The sequence below is a fragment of the Microcebus murinus genome, chromosome 18 (assembly GCF_040939455.1).
Source record: "Microcebus murinus isolate Inina chromosome 18, M.murinus_Inina_mat1.0, whole genome shotgun sequence".
Classification (NCBI taxonomy): Eukaryota; Metazoa; Chordata; class Mammalia; order Primates; family Cheirogaleidae; genus Microcebus; species Microcebus murinus.
Window position 1 is genome coordinate 9,077,656 of NC_134121.1, and position 15,045 is coordinate 9,092,700.

The 15,045-nt window shown below is 56.9% G+C and overlaps 1 protein-coding gene across 8 annotated transcripts in view; it reads right to left on the bottom strand.

Annotated features, from left to right (window-relative positions):
* The window catches only part of GAS7 (growth arrest specific 7), a 220,588-nt gene that overhangs the window by 51,701 nt on the left and 153,842 nt on the right, over positions 1-15,045 (bottom strand). For all 8 annotated transcript variants that reach the window (XM_075994084.1, XM_075994090.1, XM_075994086.1 and 5 more), the window contains exon 3: positions 5,172-5,252. In XM_075994084.1, the coding sequence (XP_075850199.1) occupies positions 5,172-5,252 (81 nt within the window). The remainder of the gene's footprint in view (positions 1-5,171; positions 5,253-15,045) is intronic.

Here is a 15,045-nt window from a genome sequence, read left to right on the forward strand (position 1 = left end):
GTGTCTACCTGGTCTGTTTAGGGGAGCCCTTCTACATTAATCGCCTTCTGCTCCAGAAATTTCTATCTGGCCACCTGATCCTCACTGTCTCCCAAAGGCCAGTGACTATGATACCGTTTCCCACCCAGTTGTGAACCGGCACCTGTGGCTGCTCTCCAGGGGCGTCCAGGCCTTTGCGAGGAGGTCCCTGGCGCCGCGGCCAACAAGGACGCCGCTTCTGAAGGACACGCAAGCCTTCAGCGGGTGCCTGGCCTGCCCGGGAGCCCACGGTGAGGTCCCGCTTAGGGCTGTGGGAGCCGCTCTGGGCCTGGCACTCCCTAGACCTGCAATGGGGGCAGGTCCTCCCCTGCTTCTGTACGGCAGACGGGAGCCGCTGAGAACTTCCCGAACTGGGCAAGAAGGCGAGGGCGAGGGCGAGGCCCTCGCTCAGGGAAGCAGGCTGTCTGCCCGCACGGGCTCAGGGAAGCAGGCTGTCTGCCCCAACTCCCCACCAGGGCAACCTCGATAGATGATAGATTTCCGATACCCTTAAGAGAACCACAAACACAAGTTCAAGCACACCCCAGGCCCAGAGGCTCAGGGAAGAATTCACTCTCCACATTTGCACTGGTGATACTGGAGCCACCGGTGGCCATTTAAATTTAAACAAATCAAATTTAAATAAAATCTAAGTGTAATATGGTGTCCTAGAACAGAAAAAACGACCTTAGTAGAAAAACTCATGGAATCCAAATAAAGTCTGACATTTAATTAACAGTAATTCACAATGTTAATTTCTTAGTTTTGACAAATGTACTGTGGTTATGTAACACATCAACGGGGGAAACTGAGTCAAGGGAAGACAGAACCTCTCTACATGGTCTCTACGACTTTCCTGTGAATCTAAAATTATTGCAAAATAAAGAAAAGGCACTAAGTTAAATTGAAGACTCAGTTCCTCAGAGGCACCAGCCACATTTCAAGTAATCAACAGCCACGTGCGGCTACCACACTGGCCAGCACAGGGAGAGACCGTTTACACTGTCACGGAAAGTTCGGCTGGACAACACTGCGCTATACTGCCTTCATTCTACCGGGCGACTCACGCAGGAAACTCCCAGAACCTCATTTTCCACTCACATTTCCTTTCCCTTTGCCTGTTATTATTTCTCCCTATAAATCCACACTGCATAGGAATCCAGCCCAAAGAGGATTTTTAATATCTGCAGCAGTTACTGAATATAGCGTCTGAGGTGTTCTGTTTTGGTTTAAAGTTTGCTTCTTACTTACGCGGTTCTCACCCAGGCCTGGCATTAAATACCTCCAGTAAAGCCACCGAGTAAACACAGCTCCCGCAACTGCTGATGTTCAAGGAGGCGATGCAGGAAAAGGCCCCGGCCCACCCGGACCCTAAATAGCACCCAGCATTCAGAGTGGAATCGATTTGGGGGTGGGGTCTGGGTGCGTCTCCAGGTCTCCCTCCCCAGCCGGTAGCCCGCTGGCTGTGCTCACTGGCATTCAACACCCCCGCACTAACAAGAACCAGCCAGCTCTGCCCACGGGCAGCCCTTCAGACCCTCCCAGACGCTCACAAAGCTACCACACGGAAGTCAAGCCGGCCCTCGCCCTGCGCCCCGAGAAGGGCGGGCTGCCCGAGCTCAGTTCGGCGAGGTCGCCTTGTGGTTCCCCCAGATGCTCTTCCTGACCTGTTTTCCCACGTTCTTCTTCATGAGCGGCCACAAGGGACGTGTGTGGCCAAGAAATGTGGCTGAGTGTTCCACCTCGCCCTCACCCCCACCCACTGTGCAGGTCACCTCCCCACTGCCAACCAAGGGCGGTCCGAGCAGAGCACCGTGCTGCCTGGTGGCTCCAGGGAAGCACGTCCCATGAAGGCAGCACACCTCCACTGCATTTAGCTGCGCCCCCAAACGGCACACTCAGAATGAAGTCCCCACCCCTGCCTCTGGCCGCCCGCTGGCGACCACCCTTCACATCACGCTACTCTCGGGCTCAGCCTTTTGTTCCCAAAGTGCATTGGGTATGCCCGCCTCGGGGCCTTTGCACTAGCTGCTCCCCGGCCTAGAACCACCCCTCCCCACATCCACCTTCTCACTGTTATTAAATCTCGCCTCAATGTCGCTTCCTCACTGAGGCCTTCCTTGGCTCCTCTGTCACACGCTCTGACCCTCGGCCCCACTTTAGCTCCTCGCGTGAGAGTATCTGAGAAATCCTGCGCATGCGTGTGTGGTTCGACTCCCCGCTCCGACGCAGGCTGCCGGGGAGCGGGACCCACACGTGTCTGTCTCGTCCGCGGCTACACCCTCGGTACGAGAGCGGCGTGCGGCACACTGCTCCGTGAGGAGGCTGAAACGCAGAGCAGCCGACAACCTGGAAGCCTGAGGGCGAGCAGGGGCGAGTTATGAAGCAGCCTCCGTCCTCACTGAGTCTGTTCCTCTCCTCACCATGACACTCCAGCTCTCAAAAGCTGTTAGTAAAACTGAATGAGGAAGAAAGGTGGGAAAAAACCAGCACGCCCCTCTGCAGAGCAAGATCAACGTGGCTACGATTTCATTCTTTAGCTATGAGTTTAGGTTCAAAAATTGGAATAGGAAATGTCCAAATATCCTAGCACCTGCTACAGCCTCACTGGCGGGTCCTTCCTTTCCTCCTGGGGGGTAAAGTGCTGTCTTCACGCCCCAGGGCGGAAGGCACCAACCAGAAAGCACGAGGGAGGGACAGGACCTCTGCGGCCACCTTCTGGGCCCTGGATTTACGATTGAGGAGGTGAGGCACCTGCCCAAGGCTCCAGTTTAACAAGCTGTAACTTCAAAAATCTAAGATGCCAGTGACTGTTAGATCCTTAAGCACCACTAAGAAAGGAAACAGAAAGATGCCTCCAACTGAAAACTAGGGTATACTATTGATTGCAGGAGACATCTGATGTTTGAGACATTAATATGGGGCAGGGGAGCCATGGGCTGATGTTCTGAGTCCCCCTAGAGCAGAGGTTCCCAACCTGGGCACTGGTGACATTGGGGCCGGGTGAATCTTTGTTGTAGGGCCAGTCCTGTGCACTGCGGGATGCCAGCGGCACTGCTGGCCTCCGCCCGCTAGATGCTGCAGCACCTTGCCTCGGTGCTCGGTGGTCGAAATGGCTCCAGACACACTGCCACGTGTCCCCGGCAGGCAAAATCACTGGAGTTGAGAACCACTGCGCTAGAGCAGGGAAAACGGGCACGTTTATGTGGCATGTTGCAAGCAAACAAAGGGCAGAAGCACTGAGTTAAGTGGGTTTCTTCGCTTCAGGCCTTGGAGCCTTCGGGCTGCGATGTGCACGCTGCCGCTGCAGAGGGAGCAGAGGCGGCAGGGCTTCCCACCCGTCTCTGGCCGCAAAGCCCGGCCTCCGCAGCGCACTGGGCAGACCCGAGCTTCGCAGGACTCCACCTTGGGAGACAGCACCCTTGGACCTGGGGGCGGAGGGAGAAGCAGCCGCCTACACACAGCCTAGGTTGGCCACCTTGGCGATGCTGGTCTCTGGATCTCACCTTCCCCACCCACTGCCCTGCCTTTCTCAGCTCCCCTCAGGGGCCCAGCCCCCGGCCCCCAGCCCGGAGTTGCTGGGTGAAGAAGGCAGTCTGCAAGCCCAGGCCCCAGGCCGGGGGCCGGAGCCAGCTCCTCTGAGCTCTCCTTCCGGGGGATGGCCACACCAACAGCAGAGAGGGGACAGGCTGGAGCCAGCAGAGCAGGCTTTGGAGAGGTAACTCTGGGACTCAAGGGGCAAGGCCTGACCGGCCCCACCAATGTGGCAGGCGGCGGCAGTCACACCTGCCCTCTCCACACAGCCCCGTGGGAGCACTCTGGCCGGAAAAGACAGCGGGTTTCCTTTTTAGTGTCTGGCTGGCCTGAAGCCAGCCAGGAAGGAGGGCCACACCTCACATTATTCCACCAGGCATTTCCATTGTTAAAAAACCACAGGCACCGTAAAGAAAGAGAAGGCAGCGTGAACTGCCAGCTTGCCTGCTGTCACTGCAGTGCTGAACGCGCAGATTTCTGGGGACTTGGTCTGAGAGCGGAGCGTTCACGCCACCCTAGAAACCAGGAGGAAACGCCCAGGTCCCTGCCCGCAAGGGGCTTATGTAAAATTTAGACCTCTGACTGCTTTCGCCCCTAGAATTTGACGGACGCTGAGGATGTCACTGTGCCTTCCGCCTCTCCACCCCCGCCCAGCTACGAGCCCCTGTCGCATCCTCAAGCCATTACGGATTTCATCCCCATCCCAACCACAACCCGGACTCTGGTGCCCTGCCACCAGCCTGCCTCCGAAAGTTGAAAACCAACAACTGGGTTTCCACACCGTACGACGGTGGAGATATTGGTGAATCCACTCCACACGGAAGCCAGGCTCTGTCTGCAATGGAAGATTCCACAAAAGAAAAAGAGAGACGACGTCCCCACCCTCAGGGAGATTACCACCTAGCACGGGAGAGTAGGCTGTCAACGAGCAGCAACAAAACAGCATGTGGCTGTGATCTGGAGTGACTGGACAAAGGCTCTTAACTGAGTGGTCAGGGAAGCCTTTTGGAGGAGGTGACATTTAGGACAGGTCCAAACCACGAGCACTCAGATGGTGTTCTCTCCTCTAACGTGTCCTGCAGCCTGTCTCCTGGACTCAGAACCAGATGTCTCCCAAGAGCCCCCTGGACAAACTCCCCGCCTATCACGGGAATTCCTACCTCAGCTGCCTCCGCTTGGTTACCTCTGCAGACAGAGAACTCATACCCTCACAAGGAATCCCATTTCCTCCCTGGACGTTCTGTTCAAAACCTGCCCTATAGAAATCTGCCTCCCTTCAGCTTCTACTCCTTGGCCCTCTGTAAGAGCCACAGGGAGCATTTCTGTCCCTGCTTCGGGCCCTCCTGGCCCTGCCAGACAGGGAAGAGCTGTGGCATCTTCCCAGACATCTCCTCTCCCCGGGCACCTGAGAGGGAGAGAGCCTGCGGCCACCAGAGCTGCTGTGGGCACTGCCGGGGGGTGCCAACCCGCTGGGCAGCAGGCCTAGGCCCAGCCTCTCCCAAGCTCACGCTGTAGGATCCTGGGCCGGGTTTCAGGCTCCAGGACCCAGAGTCCCGGCCTTCCCATAGCAGGTGGGTGTGGGAGCCTCCCGGGGCCCCCGAACCGTGCGCGGACAGTACCTGTTGGAGGCAGAGAGCTCCTGTGAGGGCCAGGGCTGGCTGGAATCCCAGGAGAACTGCTGGGACGTTCCCAGGTGGTCTCTGGTCAAAGAAAGAAAAGAAACAAAAAATTGCTTTGAGAATGTCGCAAGGCAGAGCCCCAGAGTGTCAGAGAGCAGAACGAGACAGTTGGGGCTCAAGGAAACAGAGACTTGGCCGGTCAGCCTCCTCCCTAACCCTGGCCAGACAGGAGCCTGCTGTCCGCCCCCACGTCCACCTCCCCCACCCCCCGCACCCCACGGCAGCAGAGCACAGAGCGTCTCTCTGCGGCTGGGCCCAGGAGGAGGGGGAGGACATCTGGCCGGGACCTTCTGAACCGTCTCCCAGAGCTCCCCCGCCGCCAGGCTGCCAATTCATTCACCTCCACTTCTGTCCCAAGGGCTCCAACGCCACTCCACTGCTGCACCCCCAGCTGCCGACTGGACATCCCTCCCCGAATGCCACCTGAAACTCCAAAGCCACAGCAAGGAGCCCTGGCCCGGGGGTCTGTAAACAGACAGGGTCCTCTGCTGACTGGGGTGACTTCCAAGGTCCCTCCCGATTCCACAGGTCTACGTCTTGTTTGAACTATAACCTCTGCGCCTGCCAGGCCCCTCCCCCTTCCAGAGCCCAGCTATGCGCTTCAGCGCAGCTACCGTGTTGTCCCTGAACGCCACTTCACCCATCTCACTGCCGTGAGAAAGACGCCTTATAAAGTTATCCGGTGATAAAAATAATACTTTCTCACGGTACAGTGTGATCATGCAGGAAAACAGAGAAGAAAATAAGCCTCTCTGTCACCCCACCACGCAGAGGTCACCGCCGCCGCCACTCCGGTGCCCATATGCCGATTTGTTTTCTGAGCATATGTTCGTCCTTAAAACAAAACAAAATCAAGCTGCACGTTCATTTCCTGTACCGACTTTGGTGAGTATCTTTCCAAAATCATTGACGGGCTGGACAGCACAGAGGGCAAGCTCCGTTTGCAGCGCCCGGTCTAGTGGCAAACCGCCTGGGCTGGGGTCCAGCCCTGCCTCTCGCCCCCGGTATGACCTCCGCACCTTGGTTTCCTCCTGCGTGAAGTGAGTCTGATGATGGAATCCACCCGAGGGAGGTGCTGTGTCAATGCTAAATGCTCACATACAAGCTTCTAATGTGAAGGTAAAGTTAGTCTGACATGTGGATACAACATGACTTAATCAAAAATTCCATTACTGAAAATCTGACTGCTTCGAACAGTAAAAACAAAATTGGGTTGTTCACACAGCTTTGCTCCTAAACTGCTGTGCAGCACTGGACAAGTCACATCACCTCTCTGGGCCTCTGATTCTTCCCCTACAGAGACTGGGCTAATGGGACTCAGGCCCCAACTCCAGCCCTCCAGCTCTGATTGGCAGTCTTTGACTGGGTTAAAGAAGTGTGAACCCAGGGCTCCAGGAGCAGCGTTTAACATCCCTTTCTGTCTTAACAGACAAAAAACAGAGCTGAGGGTGAGTCTGGAAAGCTGTTGGGAGGATGTGAACATAAACAAGAGACCAGTTGGGTCTTCTATGAGGGGAGTCAAGGAGAGAGGGTGCCAGCGGGCTCAGGGGCTCCCAGAAAGACACGCTGGCTGGCAAGAGAGCACCCGGAACTGGGGACCTTACCACGAAGCCCGCTCCTCTCTGCTTAGGCCCAAGGGCCCCAGAAAACGTCCCTAAGCTGAGTGACCTCTGGAATCACCTGAAGTCTGTGTTTTGTTTTTCTCAACTATAAAATGCGGATGATAACCGGACCCAACCAGGGTTGCAAAGAGCACTAAGTGGGTTAACACGTGCAAGGTGCTTAGGGTAACCTTGGGCAGGCAGCCATCGCTTTATCAGCGTTGAACAGAACGAAGACACCAGCCAGGTCGGAGGGTGCAAGGCGGGGGAGGTGAGAGGAGCACACGGCCTTCACATAAAGGGAGGCAGTGGGCCCCAGGGCAGACGCACCACCCAGCCTCGGGCTCCTTCTAAGGAGGCTTCTCTCCTGCCACGCGGTTGCCTCCAGGCCACAGGGCCACGCCTAGGCTCTCCTCTCCCACCTCCCTGCTGGGTCCCCGGACAGAACCCGGCCAGCTTCACCAGCAACTCCCTTTGTCACCGCCCCCCCCCAACTGGTCCCCAGGGCCTGGAGACGCTCCCCTGAGTTACATTCCACGGCGCCTCCCGCCCCCCATCTCTGCCACGTGTAATCTGCCCCACAAAGCTGGTCGACCGAGTGAGGCCTCAGTGCTCTCACAGGAGATCACCGACTAGCAGAAAGCCCTGGCTGGCCCCTTTCCAACACGGCATGCAGAAAAGGTTCCAAACCCCGCAGTGCCCCTGGCGAGGAGCTCCGGAGTCCGGGCCTGTCCGTCCGCCTGTGCCGACCAACGTCCCACTGGCTTCACTCCAGGCCCAGTCACCCTGATGGGCTGATCTCTGAACACGCCTTTCCTGTGTGGTCCACTCACCCGTGCCACCTGCTTCCTTCCCATCCCTGGGTCACGTCTTGTTCTTTCATCCAGTCTCAACTCAAATGCCTCTCCTGCCATGCAGCCTTCCCAGATTGCTTTCCTTGTCGGCAGTCAAACCTCCAAACGCTCTAAGTGCGTGCTGTGGGGTGCACCCCCAAACCCTGCCGCAACAGAGGGGCACAGCTGAGTCCCTTCTCAGGGCAATGTCCTGGGCCGAAGGGAGCTGCTTTACCAAGGCCACGCCTGGCGTTGGGGATGTGGGGTGCATATCTAATCACTGGGGCATCAAAGGGGCATCGAAGGCCCACCAATCCCCTTGCTGCACGGCAGACAACTCTGAAGGGCCCTCCCGGCTTAGAGCTTTCCAGGGGGCTGCCCCAGGCCTTTCTGGTGACTGAATTGTTAGTGTGATGCTGCTTCCTCAAATTTGTCTGGGAACCTAAGACCCCCTCAACGCTCACCTTCCGCCCAGCACCCTTCTAGGAAGCCGGCACTCCGCCTGCCCCTCAGGCGGCACCGACCTTAACCTTGGCGTCCACCGCGTCTCCGTGGGGGCTGGCGAGCGGCTCTCTGGGAAAGTCGGATGCGGCACCTGGCCTCATGGGGACGGGCATGGATGGCACAGGCAGATCCCCACCCGGTGCTTTCCTCAGCTCTCTAGGAACAGAGGGAAGCCCCCTTCCTCCTAAGAGCCCTCACAGAACCGTCCCCTGTGTGCTGCTGCCTCCACCCCTTTGGCAGCAGATGCCACTGACCTTGTTTTAAAGGGAAGCCCCGCCCGCTGGCATGGGGACCCTGCTGTCTCACCTGCTGGCTGTGACAGGGCTCCTGACTCGGGCACCGACTCCTCTTTGTCCCATCCGAGTGTTAACCAGCCCCGCCCCTGCTTCGCTTCCGCGACCAGACAAGACCGGGCGTGTCCAGGGTGGTATGGCCGCAGACTGACTCCTCTCTCTAACCATCCCACCCACTCATCATCCGTTGCGTGCCTGCTGCCTGTGAGCCAGCACTGAGCGCCGGGACACAAGGGCAGAGCCTACCTGTAGGACACGCGACATCTAGCAGGGAAGCTGCTGCTGCCCGCTCCTCCCTCCAGCAGCCTCGAGCCCTCCAGGGAGGGGAGACGCCAGCAGCAGGTGACAGTACGGCACCAACCGGGTCAGGCAGCTGCAGGAGGGTACTCTGACACCAGAGGTAGACGCAGGCTTGCAGGTAGAACCCTGCTGTCCATGCTGGGTCCTGGTGGCAGGCCCTTTTCTCTGAACTCACTGGCCTGGGTTGCTCCCAGGACCCCGAGAAGCTGGAGTCCCTGTTGGTGCTGTACCTCTCCACTTCAGCCTCCACCCCGGTGCCATCTTGGACGACGCAGCCACCTGAAGGTTCAACCCAGTCCATCTCCGAGTCTCAACCAGATCTGACCAACACGGAGACACTGCCAGCCTGGGGCACGGATGGTACCAGACTGGCCCAGGCCAGGCCGCTGGGGCTCTGGCTGGGTGACCTCCCCAGCAGCAGTTTCCTAGAAATCACCCCAGTTGACCATACCACCCATAGGGAGGAAGCCGTTTCCAGGTCTTTTCCAGTTAAAAACTCCCTAATCTATTTATAGTGCCCAGGCTCCTCAGCTAAGCCAAAGCGAGACCGAAGTGGCAGCTCAGGGCCCAAGTGACCCCAGACTGGGGCCTTTTGCATTCTCTGGGCTTCGGGCCCTGTGGTCCTAGGTCATCCTAGGTGACCACCCAGACTCACAGCCATGCAGGCCCTGGAGCCTCCAGGAAGCGCAGTGAGGTCAGAGCAGAAGAGAGACACGCTCCGGGGTGCCCCCCCCCAACCCAACTCCCACAAAACACATTTCTTCCTGGTGGCAACTCCACTGGGACCTCTTTGGCTGAAACCACAGGAGGCAAACATACACAGATGAACTGACCATGAAGGAAACCAGCCCACTGTCAATGCTGAGAGCCAGAGATGCTAATTTTCTTATCGGCGGTTTACAGTGGCTGCCCCATGTAGAATAAAACTTGTACAGAGAGCTGCAAGCAGTGGCATTTGACTGTAGTTCCAGCTACCCAGTAGGACCGCTTGAGCCCAGGAGTTTGTGGCCAGCCTGGGCAACATGGCAGGACGCCTATCTATAAATAAATAAATGAATAATTTAAAAAACTTATAAAGAGACTATAGCTGAAAGGTTGAAAGCTATGTAAATTTGAATCTCAAAGCACAGATGCTCCTCTTTAAAATAATAATAACAATAATAATAATTTTTAAAAATGGTGAGCGAGGCAGGAGTTACTAATTTTAAACAGTCACTTAACCAGATTTCATTTCCCCCTGTTAAGACCACATCCTGCCTGTGTTAGGTATATCTGCCTCCAGTGGGAAAGCCACAGGGAGCCCCTAGACCTAGGCCACTGGTTATGGCAACTGGCCTTGGGCCCATCTGCAAGCCTCACCCCAGGGCCTCCTGGGAGTGGCTTAGGTGGTTTTCTTGGCTCGTGCTGGCTCTCTGCTGCCCCCAGTGGCTTTCAGGTAAAATAACCGCAGGTGCCAGCAAGGGCAGAATCCAGCTTTGGGGTCTGGGCTCTGCTCTGCAACACGGCAGTCTTCTCCTCTTAGTCTCTCCCTATCCTCATCCTTCTGTGCTGCTTGCTGTCTCTCCTCCCCGCCACCACCTTTCTCGTCCTTCCCCTGCTTTGGTGGTGGCGCCACCTGTGGCTTCTCCCCTCACCCTGTTGTCCTCAGCGGTCAGGCTTTCCTGAGTCAGACGGCAGCCCTGCCACCCCGTCCTCAGCATGTGTCCTGCCTTGCTTGGGGGCCGGTTTGCTCCCAGGTGTCCTGCTCAACCGGGCCCTGTCCTCCAGGCGAGTCCCAGGAGAATCGAGGGCGCCCAGTGCCCTGCCTGGGCCGGGCGTTCTGCTGGTGGCAGAGGCAGGGTCTGCAGCGGGCCCCACCCTCGGCCGCCTGCAGCATCCCAGGGCCGGCCGCATCCGGAGGCCCAGCTCGCCTCCCTGGGGCGGCCCAGCGGCAGTTCAGAGCGACCTCGGTCCCCTCCCACACACCAGGGATTCCTAGGTCCCTGGCTGTCCAACGCCTTCTAGTTACAGGTGTTGCTACAGGACATTTCCAATCCCCTGTAGAAATTAAATGAAATTTAACCTATAACTACAGTGTCTCAGCAGGAAAGAAATTACCACTCCCTGAATAACCACTCATGCCTGGCCCCTGCCAACCCGCTCCACATTCGGCGTCCCCTTCAGTGGTCACAAAACACCTATGAGACAGGAGTCAGCATTTCCAGTTTTAATGGAGAGAGCTGGGCCTCAGTGAGAAGTGACATTTCTGGAACTCGGTCTGACAACAGAGACCAGCCTTTGCCGGCTGCACGTGCCAGGTCTGGGCTCTCTGGGCGTTTCCGGGGCTGCAGCACAACAATGCTGTTGTCACCTATAAACCGCTCTGTAGTTGAGAGCCATCCTCAAAATTAATTATTATTCATTCAGCACATATTTGAGGGCCTATTCTGGGTCTGGCACTATTCTGGACACCGGGGATACCGCAGGAAATAAAACCGGTTAAACTCTTCCTCCTTCGGCTTACGTTCTAGTGGTCACTATGCCATCCTATTTTTAAATAAACGTTTGTGTGTCTGTGTGTGTACACAATTTCCCATAAATGAAAATTTAAAATTTTTCTAATGTGGGTAGGGGAAGGAGCGGTGCCAGGAGACACATAAAAAAATAAACAAAACGTGTCAGGTTGCACGTTGGCACGTGCTAAAGAGAATAAAGCGGGGAAAGGGGAAAGAATTATTAGAAAGAAGCTGTAATTTTGCTAGGGTGATCAAGGAAGTCCTCACTGAGAAAGGGACGTTTGCGTGACGGTCTGAAAGAAGTTTATTTAGGTATCTATTGCTGCATCAGAAATTACCCCCAACTTAGCAGCTTAAAACAACAAACATTCATCATCACACAGGGTTTCGGCAGGTCAGGATCCCAGGAGTGGCTTGGCGGGGGGTGGGGGGGTTCTGGCTCAGGGTGTCCCATGAGGTTGCAGTCATGTCAGCTGGAGCTGCCTCCTCTGAAGGCCTGACTGGGGCTGGAGGAGCCACTTGCAGCAAAGCTTGCTCTGTGGGAGCTGGCAGGGGCCCAAGTTCCTTGCCCCACGCTGGGCCCGATGTGGCAGCTGACGTCCGCCAGAGAGAGTGAGCAGACGAGGTGAGCAGAGAGAGCCAAAACATCTGTTATGACCCAGTCTCAGAAGTGACACTCCACAGTGACTGCCAGAACCCACTGGTCTCACCGCCCAGTCCTGACAGAACAGGGCAGGGGACAACACGGGGCACGAGTGCCAGGAGGTGGGCGCATGGGGAGCCGTCTTGGGAGCTGCAGCACGGAGGGGAAGCAGTAGGCCGTGCACACATCTGAGGGCACGGAGAGTTAAAATGCTCTGAGGCAGAAGCATGCATGTCGTCTTCACGGAGCAGCAAGGAGGACAGTGTGGCTCAAGAGGATACTGGGGAGGGAAGAGGAGAAGATGAGGTCAGGGGTACCAGGGGACACGATGGCTCACCCAAGGCAGCGGTTCTCAAAGTACGGTCCCTGGACCAGCAGCAGGGGCATTATCAGGAGCTTGTTGGAAATGCAAATTCTCGGGCCTCATCCTAGATCCGAGCCGGAAACTGTGGAGGTGGGCGCCCTGCAGGGGATGCCAGTACACGCTCAGGTTTGAGATCCCTGCTCTACAATTTTCAAGGTCACTGTAAGGACTGTGACTCCCATTCTGAACATGGGGAAGACACTGCAATGTTTTGAGCAGAGGAGCGGCATGGAGCAGCAGCTGTCTCCAAGCAGGCTTCCTAGAGTGGCCTGCGCGTGCCCTCGGCATCGATGGGTCACTGGTGGTCCATCTGGCCCATAGCTCCACAAGGGTAAGGACGATCTGGGCTCCTCCCTGACACCCTCCAGAAGTATTAGCGGGAGCTGAGGGAGCCTATGGCCATGAGTGGGGCAGGGGCCATCCAGGGGCTGTTGCAACTCTGCAGGTGGCCCTGGCGGTGCCACCTCCACTTCCACCAGAGCCGAGACACTGTCGGGATCCAGAGGAGTCTCACTCGGGCAGGGTTGGGGAAGGAGTTGCCCAGGCCATGACATCACTCGACCTCCAGTCTGGGAACCAGACTCTGTCACGCTTGCTACACACCCTGCAGACACACAGATGATTCCAGAATGGTCTAGTGACACCCAAGAAGCACAGCTCCATCAAAGAGGTTCTTGCTTGGGAAGCTTCATCCTGATCCACCTCTCAGGCCTGCTTCTGCCACGATCCCTGTTCCCACTCACGCACAGCTCGGGTCCCTCTGGCAGGGACAGACCCTCCACAAGTGAGCATCTGCCCGCGGGCCCTGCCACTCCAAGAAGCGCAGGAACATCTGCGTCTGACCACCAGCAGGAGTGGCCGCCGAGCTCTGGCCCAGACCTTTCGTGCTGGGCAATCTGGAAAGAGCTCACCATGGCCACTGGGCCGGCGACCTGAGCTTCAGCACACACAGTCCCTGAGCCCTGGGGACCCGAGGAGGTCTTCAGGGAGAGACGCCCAGCAGGAGTAGAACTTGGGGTGGGGTGGGGAGGGGGAGGAAGGGGAGGCGGTGGCTGTCACCCCTCCGACTCCAGGGTACAGGAGTCAGCAGGCGGCACACACAGGGCACCCACGAATGTTCCCTGGGGCAATGAAACTCCCTGTGCTCTGGGAAGAGGAGAGTTTGGAGACACAGGGCTCAGCTGTCACAAGGAAAGAGGGCTACGGAGCGAAGACCTGGCCCTCGTGTTCGAAACACCCCTTAACTATTTTGAGGCATTAAGAGCTCAGGCACTGGTGTCTCACAGACAGATGTTCAAATCCCAGGCCTACATATTATGACAACAACCATGCCACCCGGGCCCCGTTTCCTGTGCTGAAGTGGGACGAGAACACAGTGGTCGCAGGCTTCCGGCACGTGGAGAGGGCTAAGGACAGACGGACCACTCTCAGCACGGGTTCTGGCGCAGAGCACACTCACAGGCACTACACAACAGCAAGAAGAGTAAGACAAAACCACCTCCTTTCCTTCCTTTCCTTCCTTTCTCTTCTTTGCTTCTCAACTTCCAGCCCAGAAGCCGACTCCTGGCCTCGCTCCACTTTTCACGACCACCCAGAGCACGTCTCTCAGAGAGGGGGAGGGGAGCTCTCGCAGCGCTTGGGGAGAAGAGGGTTAGGGTGTCCTCTCAGCCTTGCTGTGCAGCTGGGGTGCCCTTGGGTAACCAGGCAGACATCGCTTCAGTGGTCCCCAACTTCCTACTTTGCAGCTGCTCACAAGATCCTTAGGACAACCCTGGGATCCAGGCAGGGCAGGGGTCTTGGGCCCATTTCACAGATGACACAGACGATGGTGACACTGCCTGAATGAAGTGGAGGCCCCTTCAGGGCCCTGGCCCTTTGCCAAGCTCTGGTCTGGCTTCGCCTGCACAGAGAGCTGGGAAGGAGCGGGGCCAGGCGTAGCGAGACCCAGCGGGGGCGGCGGCCTGGAGCTGAGAGTGCCCTCCAGTCCCGTTAGGGTCCCTGCCTTACCCACCTCCTTACAGCATGCACAGCCCTGCCACCCCCCAGCAATCCCTGAGCATAAAAGGGAATACCGACCCGAACTTGGGTTCAGGGGCAATGAGAGTTCACTGAAATGTTGGAAAAACATGTTTTGTCACCGGGACAACAGGTGTTGGTAATCACCTGCCAGCTCACAGATGCGACTCCCGTCTTATGGTTGAGAAACTAGGTAGGGTTGAGAAACTAGGTAGGTGCCGAGGAGGGAACCTAGTCAAATCCCAAGCCTGGGCCCTCACGACCAGAACACAAGCGCAGGTGTCTGAAAGCTCTAGTCCTATTTCCCAAACTCGGTTACTCATCGGGGTCACTGGGGCCACTTGTTAGAAATACAGATTCTCGGATTTCACACCTGGAGATTCTGGTTTAGTAGGTTTGGGGAGGAACTCAGAAATCATCATTTCTAGCAAGCCATCTCAGTTGGTCACCGCTTAGTCAGCAGATGTGGGGAAAACTGATAGTCTTGTCTATAGCAGGGCAGTCCCAGGACCCAGCCATCCGTGGGGTCCCGGGCCAGATTTAGGGTCAGGTGAGGCATCTGGCGGTGATGCACAGTCATGTAAGGAAGCCCTCAAATGCCTGTTGCCTCCACCCCACCTTCTAAAAGCATCAGGTTCCCCAGAGAGCCACCACTTTGACACGAGGCTTAGTTATCTGTTCTGGTTCCCAGGATACTTTGCAAATTAGAGAAGATACAAGCCTGTTAGCTGAGGACTCATGATTGAGTCCTCCCTAGCGTAGGTG